General features: G+C 48.2%; 1 protein-coding gene across 1 annotated transcript in view; it reads right to left on the bottom strand.

The window, feature by feature from the left end:
- The window catches only part of LOC135114696 (neprilysin-1-like), a 66,951-nt gene that overhangs the window by 18,014 nt on the left and 34,813 nt on the right, over nucleotides 1-14,124 (bottom strand). The window contains exon 2 of the mRNA XM_064030614.1: nucleotides 687-728. Coding sequence (XP_063886684.1) covers nucleotides 687-728 — 42 coding nt within the window. The remainder of the gene's footprint in view (nucleotides 1-686; nucleotides 729-14,124) is intronic.

The raw sequence follows: 14,124 nt of genomic DNA, 5'->3' as shown, positions 1-14,124 counted from the left end.
CGCACGTTCCCACCTTTCTCCTGCCGTCCCTCTCCTGCCTTAGTGTAATCTTTTTTTGTGTCTAGTGGCGCCAGAATGTCTGTTGATGCTTTTTTTGTGTTTCGTTGTGTTTGTTTTCTTCCATTTTTCTGCGAGTTAACACCCTATAAAGCTCCATCAGCAGCTCTTCTTTCCTTGTTGTGTTGTGTTGTGTGGTGTTGTGTTGTGTTGCGTTACGCTGTATTGGGTTGTTTGGAGTTGCTCTGTGTGGTGTTTCGAAGCTTTGTGTTGCTTTTTGGTGTTTTGCATTGCGTTGTGCTGCGGTGTCTTGTGATGAGTTGCGTTGCGGTGCGTGCCGTTGCGTGGCAGGCATCTTGTCTTCACACCAATACTTTCTGATATTAACTTCATCCCTTACTTTCCTACCATTTCTTACCTTGCTTTACTTCTATCATTAATTCTTTCACCCCACTCCCCTGCAGGTCCCTATGAACACGGGGCGCCTCTCTCCCTCCAAGGCAGCAACCATTTACCTCCCCCGGCTTCGCCCTTGACCCAGTGACCCAGCACCAGCAGCAGGCCATCTTGATATAGCGCGCAGGCACACGATACTGACCCGGCGTATCAGCAGTAGATGAGTGCGATACGCTGCGGTGACCCTGACCCGTTCTGTTACCTGTAGGAGGGGAGCAGGAGGGGAGACTCACCTGTTTTGACGCATTCCTCCGTCAGGCATATTCTCGAAGTGTCTGAAAGGAGAGAAAGAGAGAAATATTCCATCAGAGCGAACACACGTGGGAACCTTGTGTGTGTGTGTTTCTGAATGTGTTTCTGAATGTAGGACGAAACGGAATATTATGTGCGTACTATAGTGGTTGGCAGACGAGACAGAGACAGAGAGAGAGAGAGAGAGAGAGAGAGAGAGAGAGAGAGAGAGAGAGAGAGAGAGAGAGAGAGAGAGAGAGAGAGAGAGAGAGAGAGAGAGCAACAAGAAACGACAAAAGATATTCTAAACTGCTGATTTAATATTCAGTTGATGGGGCTTCACTTCCTCTTCCCTTCATCCTCCTCCTCCTCCTCCTCCACCCCCCGTTCCCTTTCCTTCCTCCTCCTCTATTTTTTATCTCATCGTCATCAAAAGAGGAAAAATAATTTCCAAGGAAACATATTCAATTTTAACATAAATAATTCCGTTTGATAATTATGATCCTTTCTTCTTTCTCTTGTTGTTGTTGTTGTTCTACTTTGCTTTCCTCATTAGCAAGCTTCTCTCTCTCTCTCTCTCTCTCTCTCTCTCTCTCTCTCTCTCTCTCTCTCTCTCTCTCTCTCTCTCTCTCTTTCTGTCATTTCGTATCACCTTTAACTCCTCCCTTGCTCTTTCCTAATATAGCCGGGAGGGGAAGAGAAGACAGGAGGAGGAGGAGGAGGAGGAGGAGGAGGAGAAACATTTCGAAAGAAAAGAGACGAGGAAAAGATAAAGAGGAAGAGGAAGAGAAAGGCGGAAGGCAAAGACAGAAATATTTTACTGTGATCATTTTTTTCTTCCACAGCACATTTAATTTCCATTGATGCTGGAAGGTCGAGGGGGGCAAGAAGGGGGAGGAAAGAAGAGAGGGAGGGCAGGTGAGGGTAAGGGGTGTGGAGGGGAGGATGGGAGAGGAAGATGCAAGCAATACGTTCAAGATAATGGCGTTACTATCACCATCACCGCCTCATCACTATTTTCATCACCATCATCTTCATTCTGTCTCTTAATTCCCTGTGATATTTTTCTTATCCTTATTTTTATCGTCCTAATTGTACACTTCTTTGCATTTCTTTCCTCGCATTACTTTTTCTCTCCTTTCTTCTCCTATTCACCTCTTCTTGCCTTTCTCTTCCATCCTCTCTCTTTTCTTTTTGCTTATTTTTTTGGTTTTCCTTCTCACTTTTTCGTGTCTCTTTCTTCTCCTCCCTTTTCCTGTTTCTTTCTTCTCCTTAATCATCTTTCCTATTTCTTCCTGTCTCTTTCCTTCTTGTTTCCGTAACTTTTTCCTTCTGGCCTTTCCTTCGCCCATTTCCCTGTCTCCTTACAGTCTCCTCCTTACCTCTTTTTTTTTCCTTCCTTTTCCTTGACTCTCATTCCCAACTCTTTCTGCTTCTTAACTTTCTTTCCTTCAACATTTTTTTCCATTCCCCTTCCTCTCATCGCCTCTCATCGCCTCTCCTCGTCACCTCTTCCTGCCTCTTTCTTTCCGCCTCTCTCGTCTCCTTTTCCCCTTGGACACAGGTTTCCTCCCGGCCAGTAATGGTGCCCCGGGTCGCCTGCCTGCTGTGCCTGCCCCCCACCCCCCTCTCCCTCGGTACTCTGAGTGTGCCCCGCGGGTGTCCAAACTTTTGCCTGTCGCAGAGGGAGGAGGAGGAGGAGGAGGAGGAGGAGGAGGAGGAGGAGGAGGAGGAGGAGAAACAAAATCCGGGACTTGGTGAAGAAGAAGAAGAAGAAGAAGAAGAAGAAGAAGAAGAAGAAGAAGAAGAAGAAGAAGAAGAAGAAGAAGAAGAAGAAGAAGAAGAAGAAGAAGAAGAAGAAGAAGAAGAAGAAGAAGAAGAAGAAGAAGAAGAAGAAGAAGAAGAAGAAGAAGAAGAAGAAGAAGAAGAAGAAGAAGAAGAAGAAGAAGAAGAAGAAGAAGAAGAGGCAGGGTCGGGTTCTTCCGGGAGGGTTGATACGCTACCCCTTAGGGACACGCCGGTTAAAGGGGATCAGTCGGGATCCTTATTTTCACGCCCTTCCCGCCCCCCGCCCGCCTAGCATGGTCATGACGCTTGTTTCCTCACCTCCTCACTCCTTCCGCCTCACGCACGTTATTCATCTCCTCCCGCCCTCGCCCGCCCCCTTCCTGCGTTCCCTTTGTCTTCTGCTGTCGTTTTTCTTCCGTTTGTTATTGTCTCCTTGTTCTTTTGTTTCGTAATGCCTCTTTTTTCCTCTCTTTTTCGCTCCTCGTTGCTATCTCCCTGTCTTTTTATCTTCCTGCTCGCTTCCTGCAACTATCTTCTTGTCACATCTGGGTTCTTGCAGTCTCTTGTTTCCTTTACGTTTTCCCTACTCCCTTTATCATGTTTGCTTTTCTCCTCTCGTTCCAGGTATTCACGTATATTCCATTCTTTTCTCCGCCCTGCTACTTCTCAATTGCCTCTGTTGCGCTTTCCCTTTCACCTCCCTGGCTTTACCTACTTTTATTGCTCTTATTACTTCCATCCTCTCCAACCATCTTTGTTTGTCCTTCTGTCACTCCTTTCCCGCTAAAACACGAGGCAACGACCTTCAAGAATGCAAATGTCACGTTTAAACTCAGTGAAGCGGAAATATGTCACAGCCACACATTCGACGTTGCCTCCTTGCTGAGGGGCGTGTCAAGGTGAGGCGGTTCGTTCACCCGCAGCATCAGTTCCAGTCCCCTCCAACTTCAAGTCTCTGCTGGGGAGAAATTTTTCGCGAAGGGATATTGAATCGATTGCTCTTCATGTATATTGGCTGTCCCACACCCTTGCCTATTCACTGACAACATGAATGCAAGATTTATATTATTCGGTGCCAAGTACGATGATCTTGTATTCCAGCAGTATAGTGTAAATGACATTAATGTGTTCATAAGTATTTTTTACTATGATATACGTGGAAACTTCGTAGACTTCGTGAATATATGGAGGGAATAACAGACAAAACTTAGAAATAAGGAACACAATATTTTGCAAGAGAAAACGCACATTGACAAATCATAGTTGCAAAATTGTAACGAGAGACTTAAAAACAAGGATCTTTACACGTTTTAACTCTACAGATCCCTTGGGAAAACCATACCCTCCTCTTCAGAGTTACATAGAAAATTCCCCCTCCTGAACACCACTGAGGCACATCCTTCCAGCAATCCCCGCCCTGAGTACCACTCGCACAATCCTTCAGTAATAACCTTCACAAAATACCTGCTTCTGTGACACATCTTCACCCTCCTCCCGCACGGCCATCAGTCCCTCAGCCGTTAGCGCCGCGTCAGCTGGAGTTCCGAGCCTCCAGTTAAAGGTTCTCATCCCTGGCTTAGCACCGCTCCTCGTCCGCCTCCCGCTCGCTGCCTGGCACGCTAACCTACATCTGCTAGTGCCTGGAGGAGCTCACAGCCGTCCCCTCACTTTAAAACTTCCCCAACACCGAAAGAAGGAGGGGAGAGAGAGAGAGAGAGAGAGAGAGAGAGAGAGAGAGAGAGAGAGAGAGAGAGAGAGAGAGAGAGAGAGAGAGAGAGAGAGAGAGAGAGAGAGAGAGAGAGAGAGAGAGAGAGAGAGAGAAAGGAAAACGAGGAAATATTCTTTAAACAGCGTAAAAATTTGTTTCGCGTCCTTGCAGTGTCTTTGTGTCTCCGGCTCTTTGTCCTTCTTTGTATTTTCTTCTGCTTATACTTTCTCTCATATGACTCTGCCTTTGTTTGGGTCCTTTTTGCGTCCTCTCGTCTTGTTTCACTTTCCTTGGTTTCTCTTTTACACATGGTCCCAGGAGGAGAGCGGGCAAGGCAGGACAGAGGCAGTGAAATGCGGGTAGCTTGTCCCTAAGACTTTTTCAAACATGCACTGGCTTCCTTCATACTCGCACACAAACACACACACACACACACACACACACACACACACACATGCTTGCACACGTACATTCACAAGGTTTTACATGGTTAGATTGAAAAATGTTAGGGGGAGGAAACAGGATTGGTTTCAGGTAGGGGAGAGAGCGTTGCAGGACAAGGCAGGGAGATGGGAGTAATGGGGGCTCTGCTGGGGATGAGGGAGCTTGAGAATCATGGAAGGGAGGGAGAGGGGGAGGAGGAAGGGAGGAAGGAAAGTACGCAGCGTGAGAGAAACAGAAAGGAAATAGGAAAACGAGAGAGAGAGAGAGAGAGAGAGAGAGAGAGAGAGAGAGAGAGAGAGAGAGAGAGAGAGAGAGAGAGAGAGAGAGAGAGAGAGAGAGAGAGAGAGAGAGAGAGAGAGAGAGAGAGAGAGAGAGAGAAGGGGGTGGGAAAAGGATGCAAGAATGTATCTCCGCTGTGATGCTCACGTTGAATGGAAACACAACAGAGCATTGACTGATTGAATGACGGGTCCAGGGCTTAGCGGACTGAGCCGATGGGAATTAGGCCACCCCTCCTCCCTCCTCGACACTCATGCCCACCCCCCAGTCCTATCATTCCCCCTTAACACACAATTCCCCTCCTCCCCATCCTTTTCCGCCGGGGAATGAGTTGCCTTTAGCCCCACGTGACCTCCTAAACAAATGGTTAGCTTCCTGAAGCAGGAAATTTCCCGCGGGAAATTATCATATGTCTTGGCGTCAGTTGAGTGCATGGGGAGCCTAAAAATCTAGACACCTCCTGACGGGCTCTGGCAGGACGTGGGTGCGTGGGCGGGACGTGCAGCGGCCGGGACGAGGCGGTGGAGCAAGCCTGGTTGGGTTGATGTGGTGCAAAATGGAGGGGCAAAGTTAGGATTGCTTAGGGCGTTCGGTGAGGAGAATGAGGACAAACTGCGGCTAGGCAAGAGAGCGGCACAGGGCAGGGCTTGAGTGAGGTCGTGGTGGGATGGAATATGTGAGGCCATGAAAACATCTACTCGTATCTTATCTGCAGTGTGACGTTCACTTATGTAACATCAAGATAAGATTTGCCATGATAATGTTCCAAAAACTTGGTAATGCAAGTGTCAATGTTTGTTTGGTCATTAGAACAACACACACACACACACACACACACACACACACACACACACACACACAAATATAAACACTTTCTTTAGCCCATCACCACCATTACCATCGACACTATCATCACCATTCCGACTGCTTTCTGCATCACTACGACATTCGCTCACCACCACCCACACACTTCTTCCTCACCACCATCACCACCACCACCACCACCACCACCACCACGAGCGTCACTCAACCCCAGCTGCCGGATTCTTAAAGGGCACCACCCGCTCCTTCCTCCACACGCACTTTGCACACGCCCCGCACAGCCTTGAAAGTTACGCCCAAGAAACTTGCTCTCCGCTTACTCAACATTTTCGTCCACCAGATAAATAAATAATCCGTCTTTTAACTGTTGATCCTCGAGTGATGAGATTCCCTTTACTTTGAGGTTGTTTACTTTACGTCTTAATGCACTGGTTTAAGATCTCTCTCTCTCTCTCTCTCTCTCTCTCTCTCTCTCTCTCTCTCTCTCTCTCTCTCTCTCTCTCTCTCTCTCTCTATCTTCATCTTTATCTTTCTATGTTTGTTTAAAGGGCTGGTTGGCTGCCCACGCATCTATCTGTTTGTCATTCTGTATATTTGTACGTTTGGCCATCCGTTTCTGCTTCCATCTCTCTCTCTCTCTCTCTCTCTCTCTCTCTCTCTCTCTCTCTCTCTCTCTCTCTCTCTCTCTCTCTCTCTCTCTCTCTCTCTCTCTCTCTCTCTCTCTCTCTCTCTCCGAGTAATCTCCTTTACCACGTCTAAAAGCGTCTCTTCTTTCACCACCACATCTATTTCCCTCCGTGACAGAGCCATTGCCCGCCGTGCTCTCACGTACCACCGGCTCGCCAATCCCACAAATGCACTTGGTTTGACATGTAAGAGCCGCGCAGGACGTAATGGTTTCCTCGAGTCAAGAGGCCATCCCATTATAACAAGGAATTCGTAAGAGGAGCTGAGGAGCCGTGGATGTGTTTGGCTCACGTGAGGGCCTCTTGCCTCTCTCGGAAGTAGGTGAGAAGAGGAAGAAGAGGAAGAAGTAAGGAGAGACGGGAAATGTAATTGAGTTAACAACAGCAATCAATAAAGGAGGTAGGGTGATGTGGCCGTGTGACAGTGTGCGTAAAAGGAGAGTGAGGGTAGCGGAGGGTGAGTGCCAGTGAGGGGAGAGTGAGTGAGTGAGGAAGGGAGCGAAGGGCCTTGAGGGTGACAGCACGAGGTAACAAGAGCCACACGAGCTGTCAGTTGACACCACACATCTCCTGCGGCCCTTATCTCACCCCGTGTTGGTTTCTCTTCCATTCCGTATCGGCCTATGCCTGTCTCCCCTCTTCCCTTTCCTGCTCACACTATCGGTCGTCTTGTGAATGCCACCTCGTTATCTCCCGCGCCCCGACACTATATTCTAAGGGGAATCAATATTTACAACATAGAATTCTCTCCCTCTCCTCTTCTCGCTCCTCGTTCTCCTTCCGCATTTGTTGTCACACATGATTTCTTGCTCAGACAGGCCACACTGTCAACACCACCACCACCGCCTCCCTCACACAGTAGGTGGCAACAGGAGGCACGCAAGCTATGCAAACAAGATAACACGCTGGGTAAGGGCGGGGAGAAGACTGGGGCGCGAAGGTTACCCGAAGAACGGTACTGGGCGAGCATCCCTCCAAATGAGAAAGAGGGGAAAGGAGGAGAATGGAGGGGGAAGGGGAGGAGACATACGCCATACCCTCCTTTATCCCCTCATAACTCTAAATACCCTCACTTTTCTCCTCCCCTTCTACTTCCCACCCCTCTTCCTCTTCCTCCTCCTCCTCCTCCTCCTCCTCTTCCCCCTCCTCCTGCTCCTCCTGTGATCGTCCCCTTTTCCTGCCTCATCCCAATAACAAAACAAAGCAACACGCATTTCCAATATTGCAAACAGATATCCAGCTAGGGCAGGGAAGGGAAGGGTGGCAGGTTTAACGACAACACTAGCGTTTCCAGAAAGAGAGAGAGAGAGAGAGAGAGAGAGAGAGAGAGAGAGAGAGAGAGAGAGAGAGAGAGAGAGAGAGAGAGAGAGAGAGAGAGAGAGAGAGGCAAACCATGATCAGGGAGGCTTCAGGATGTGCCATTTCAAATCTTTATCGATGTGGAGCTTAGGTGGAGCTTACGCCGCGAGCTTCTCTCTCTCTCTCTCTCTCTCTCTCTCTCTCTCTCTCTCTCTCTCTCTCTCTCTCTCTCTCTCTCTCTCTCTCTCTCTCTCTGTGTGTGTGTGTGTGTGTGTGTGTGTGTGTGTGTGTGTGTGTGTGTGTGTGTGTGTGTGTGTGTGTGTGTGTGTGTGTGTGTGTGTGTGTGTGTGTGTGTGTGTGTTGCTGCTGCTGCTAATATTTACTTTCCCTGCCAGCATTCCATCCTTTCTCCCTTGGTCTTTTTCATTCCCTCTCCTTCCTCCTCCTCCGCCTCCTCCTCCACTTCCTATTCTCCTTCCACCTCCCCCTTATCATCGTCTGTATTTTTCGCGTCTATTCTTTTCTTTCGTACATTTTATCTTTATTCTTTCCATCCGACTTACTTACTTTTGTTTCATTTACTTTTATTTCTGACTCTTTCTGTAGGTCTGTGCTTGTCTGTCTGTCTATTTGTCTGTCTGTCTGTCTATTTGTCTGTCTGTCTGTCTGTCTGCCTGTCTGTCACTGTCTACTGTCTGTTTTTTTCTTTTTTTGTCTATATTGGTCTGTTTTGTCTGTCTGGTCGCTTGCCCATTCTCTCTCTCTCTCTCTCTCTCTCTCTCTCTCTCTCTCTCTCTCTCTCTCTCTCTCTCTCTCTCTCTCTCTCTCTCTCTCTCTTAAATCCTCTCGTATCTTAGCCTTCCTTCTCATCCATTTCCCTCCCTCCCTCCCTTCTTCCTTCTCTCCCTCTGTCCCTTCCTCCTTCCCTCCGCCCCTTCCTCCTCCCCAGCACGTAATCACACCTGTAGCTTCGAGACTCGCGAAAGCCCAATTATCGTAATGAATTGCTCGTTATCAGACCAATTACCCTTCAATTTGGTGCCTGCAGTGGGGGTGGAGTGGGGGTGAATGGGGCGAGGAGGGGGTGTATGGGAGGGTGGATGCGAGGGTGGAAGGGATGGGTGGGTGGGTTGATGGGCGTGAATTGAAGTGTTGAAAGGACGCGGGAGGAATGAGGGAGGAAGATGAAGAATTAAGAGGTGATGAGAGAGAGAGAGAGAGAGAGAGAGAGAGAGAGAGAGAGAGAGAGAGAGAGAGAGAGAGAGAGAGAGAGAGAGAGAGAGAGAGAGAGAGAGAGAGAGAGAGAGAGATGACACAAACAGGGCCAGAAAAAAGCGTAGCGTAAGAGACAGTGCAGGCGTATAACGAAATGCAAACAAGCGGTGTTCAGAAGCGTGAGAGGGCGTCCCGGCGAGGCCTTGTGGGGCAGGAGCACGCGGGGGCGGGAGGGAGGGACGAGATGGGGTGTCAGGAGGAAGGGACGGGAGGGAAGGACGAGAAGGGGGAGGAAACGGGGAGTGCACGACAAGGATATATGAGAGAGAGAGAGAGAGAGAGAGAGAGAGAGAGAGAGAGAGAGAGAGAGAGAGAGAGAGAGAGAGAGAGAGAGAGAGAGAGAGAGAGACTAACTGACACAAAGACAGACAGAAACAGAGGAGCGACACACACACACACACACACACACACACACACACACACACTGAAAAGATGTTTCATTCTGTTAATACTCTTGTAAATAAATATAGGCATTAACTAAAATAATAATAGTAATAATAATAATAATAATAATAATAATAATAATAATAATAATAATAATAATAATAATAATAATAATAGAATATTCCGCCACAGCTAAATATATATTCCATAACATCCACCATAATGTTATCACGAAATTGCACTTCTCTCTCTCTCTCTCTCTCTCTCTCTCTCTCTCTCTCTCTCTCTCTCTCTCTCTCTCTCTCTCTCTCTCTCTCTCTCTCTCTCTCTCTCTCTCTCTCTCTCTCTCTCTCTCTCTCTCTCTATTTTCTTATTTCTCTCCTGAGGGCACGGTCGATCTTACCTTCCCTCTCTTCCCAAGCATAGGTCTTCTTCTTCTCCTCCTTCTCCTCCTCCTCCTCCTCCTCCTCCTCCTCCTCCTCCTCCTCCTCCTCCTTCTCCTCCTCCCTTCAGGCGTCCCCCTTCGATAATCATTTCCGTCTTTACCTTGCAGCTCCCTCAGGATTACCTCTGTTTCACCAGTTCCTTGCATTTCCCTTTACTTTCACGCATTTTCCCAAGTTTCCCTCTCTTTTCGATTATGTTTTTCCGGTCCTGTAGTTTTCAATATTTTCTTCGAGTTTATTTATTTTCCGTATGTTACCTGTATTTTTGTATTTTCCTACATTTTATCCTTTTTCTCTCATTTTTCTTTATATTCCTAAAGTTTTGTTGCATTTCGATATTTCTCTCCTTAATTTCACTCTATTTCTCTTATTTCTCCTGTACATTTCCTTATATTTCCCTCTGCCTACCCTAGATTGACGTCTAGTAATTTCCCTTCCCTAGTGATGGCCACGTGATCTTCCCTTCGCCAGCCACGTCAGCTTCCCACTTGCCCCTGACTCTCCCTCCACGCCCTCTGCTCCCCTGTGTGTCCTCGCGCCCCAGAGACCAAAGGGAATGTCGTATACGGTGGTGTTGATTCTATCTGATAATTAGTTCTCTGTCACGCTGCCTCTCTGTCTATTTCTATCTCTCTGTGCCTATTCTTGTGTTTCTACGTATATCTGCCTTTCATCTCTTTCTGTCTGTCTATGCTTCTATGCTTCTGTCTTCTGGCGTTCTATTTATATCTGTCACTGTCTTTTTCTTCTCTCTGTGTCTTCCTGTTTATGGGTCTCTCTCTCTCTCTCTCTCTCTCTCTCTCTCTCTCTCTCTCTCTCTCTCTCTCTCTCTCTCTCTCTCTCTCTCTCTCTCTCTCTCTCTGCATGGTCAACTTCGGGAAAATTTCCAGCCTGTCTGCCTCCCTTCCACAACAGCCGTCCATTTTCCACACAAAACTCACTTCTCATATATTTTCGTTTTATATCTCGAGACCAGAAATACCCCCTCCAATTCCCTAGCTTTTCTCTCCTCCATTTCCTCTTCCTCTTTACCTCCCCTTCTCCTCCCTAGTTTTTTTTTCCTTTCCCTTCCCTTACACTCATTTCCCTCTTTCCTTCCTGTCATTTTTATTCACTATTTTCCATGTTTCCCCCTCTTCCTGTTCTTCGCTTGTTTTCCTTTCATTACTCTCCTCTCCTCCCTTTCGCTTCCCTTCTGACTCTCTCTCTGCCTGTCCGATCTGCGCTTTCCTGACGCTCTCGAAGTGGCCACATCATCAGCAAACATCATATTCCACGGTAGTTACCTTCTCATCCTCTTGGTCAACACATCGGTCATACCCACACACGCCGCCACCCGACAGCTGACCCTCGAGGCACGCTGACCCATCGCTAACTACTCCTCGTATCCTATTTCGCGTAGGTTCACATTTCCCTACGCGATTCCTCGTCTCCCGCGCCTCTGTACTTTCATCACGACTACCATCGATACCATCAAAGTTCCACCCGTGCCTTATTCCCCTTTCTACCTGTTCTTCTCATCTTTCACACAGCATCTCACCTCCACCTCTCCACTGCGCTAGGTCTCATCCACGTCCTTCTCTTATCCCTTACAGCATCACACCACAACCAAAGCGCACCTCCACCACTTCCACCACTCCACCTGTGCCCTGTCCCACGCCTATTCTCCCTCACTACCCACACACCGCTATTCACCTCCACCATTACGCCAAATGACATTTATGTACAGCCTGCCTGCCCCTCTCTCTCTCTCTCTCTCTCTCTCTCTCTCTCTCTCTCTCTCTCTCTCTCTCTCTCTCTCTCTCTCTCTCTCTCTCTCCCCTAACGCCCCTTGTACACGTAACTACTTCTTTTCCCCATCCTCCGCTCTTTCTCTAAGCGACCTACATACTGTTTCTTCCCTGCCTTCCCCCCCGCCTCCCTCTCTCTCTCTCTCCAGTAACCGGTATTCGCTGGCCTTCCTACAGAATGGAATAATGAAAAAGCACCTACACGTGCGTCCTTTCCTGCTCCTCGGTGCATTCCCCTCACGCCGCGCAGCGAAAAATAGAAAAAACACACCCGCAGACGTCAGCTCCGCCAGAAGGGAAGAATACTTGCGAAAAAGCACCACTATTTCTCCTCTGGTCTATCTGGAAGCTCATCGCCCGCTCGTGCTGGGACAAAAAGGAGGGAGACGCGTCGGGTGAGACACTATAAACAAAGCGCCTTCCTCACCGTGAGTTATGAGACCACTTAGCAGCACACGCGCCCTTCAAGCACCGGGCTGCTTATCGGGCCACGCGACGCGGCGAGGAGGCGAGACCAGGAGCCTGACCGGGGATTTTGCGTTGTTTGCGTCACGACAGGAGGAGGAGGAGGAGGAGGACGGCGACGACAACGACGAAGACGAAGAACAAGAACAAGAACAAGAAGAAATAAAACAAAGACAAGAGGTAGAGAGAAGGGCCGGACAAGGATGACAAAAAGATAACAAAAAAAAAACAGGAAAAGAAAACACACATGATGAAGTACATAGTGAGGAGACGCACCGACCAACCGGCAGAGGACAGAAACGAATAGAAATAGGACAACAACAAAAAAAAAAAAAAAAGAAAAGGAAAAGCACTACAATCAAAGAAACATCCTGAACCAGCACTGATCGGAGTATATATAGATTCCCTCAGACTGTTGTGTCGAATAACGTGGTGCAAGGCTGTTAGTTTTACCAGTACAAGTGGCACTGTCTGGTACGAGTTAATAAATCCAGCGGTACAGCGACCTTTGCAATACGCACTGACCCGCAGAGAGACACGCCGAGCAGACAGAAGCACCGCACCGCCTCCGACCATTCCCTCGCTGTGTCAGGAATGTACTAAAACCTATTGCCACTGTTCTCTCATTCGTAGACTACAGAGATGGCTAGTTTAGTTCCTATGGGTGTTTCTTTTCCCTTGGATGGTACGTACATAACCTTTATTAACTTAACACTGGAATCGTGAAAGTACTCTTGAAAACAACAGCAATTCCCACTAGTTGAAATTATAGTGAAGACCTGAGAGAGAGAGAGAGAGAGAGAGAGAGAGAGAGAGAGAGAGAGAGAGAGAGAGAGAGAGAGAGAGAGAGAGAGAGAGAGAGAGAGAGAGAGAGAGAGAGAGAGAGAGAGAGAGAGAGAGACATTAATAAAAGGTAAAGAAGGCTATGTAAACGAGCACTTCACCTTTACCCTCTTCGATCGCAAACTCTCGCCAGGTATGCACTTCACACCTGTACAAAAATGTTAAAAAGAAAAAAAGAAAAAAGAAATCAAAGTCCAAACAGCAGCCTTCCTTCAGAAAAACAATAAACACACTTTAAAAAATCAAATCATTACACACAGGGGCACGGACACGGACGCGCTGCCTGGAGCCACACCTGGAGGCCGCCGTGACCCCTGACCTTGCCTCCTCCGGTGACCTCGTGACCTCCGGAAGTGGATTAGGTCACCAGTTATGTCGCCGCGTGAGGGGAGGCTATAGTTATGATGCCGGAACTAGAGAAGGACTCTCTCTCTCTCTCTCTCTCTCTCTCTCTCTCTCTCTCTCTCTCTCTCTCTCTCTCTCTCGGCTGGAGGCAAGACAGGTCACCGCATTGTTTTTTTGTTTTTTTCTTGCGTGTGTGCATGTGTATGTGTGTGTGTGCGTGTGTGTGTGTGTGTGTGTGTGTGTGTGTGTGTGTGTGTGTGTGTGTGTGTGTGTGTGTGTGTGTGTGTGTGTGTGTGTGTGTGTGTGTATGCCTTGCCACACCACCCTGGGTCATATATCCTGCGCCCTGCCTCACCATCCCTCACCTTCTCTCCCCAAGTGTCCCTCACCTCTTTTCTCTCACACGCCCTGCACTAATATCACTCACTCCCTTCCTCTCACGTTCATCACAGGAATCCCTTGATTTTCCTTCCCTTCCTCTGTACCGCAGCCTCCCTCACTCTCTCCCATCCCCCTCACATCTGTCCTGTCATCCTCTCTCTTCTACCCACACTCCGCTAAAGCCATCGTCTCCCCCATCTCGCCCTGACCCTCACAGCACTCTCCCTCTCACCCACCACCCTATCGCTACCAGCGCTTTAGCCTCATTGGTGAACTTTCACATTTCGTACATTTTTTAAAACATTTGAAGACGAACCCACGAGTGTGATCTTGCCGAGGGCCGCCGCTCATCCCTGCTGCGCTGCCCTTGGTCTTGTTGGCTGCGGCGTTATGGTAAAAAAAATGTTCTTTCTCACTGCAACAACCACTGCCATTCCACCAATGCTACTCCACTACTGGTCCTGTTGTAACTGGTACAACTATAA

Source organism: Scylla paramamosain, chromosome 28 (assembly GCF_035594125.1).
Source record: "Scylla paramamosain isolate STU-SP2022 chromosome 28, ASM3559412v1, whole genome shotgun sequence".
NCBI classification, from domain to species: Eukaryota; Metazoa; Arthropoda; class Malacostraca; order Decapoda; family Portunidae; genus Scylla; species Scylla paramamosain.
Note: the sequence above shows the minus strand (reverse complement) of the source record. Positions and strands in the feature narration are given on the sequence as shown.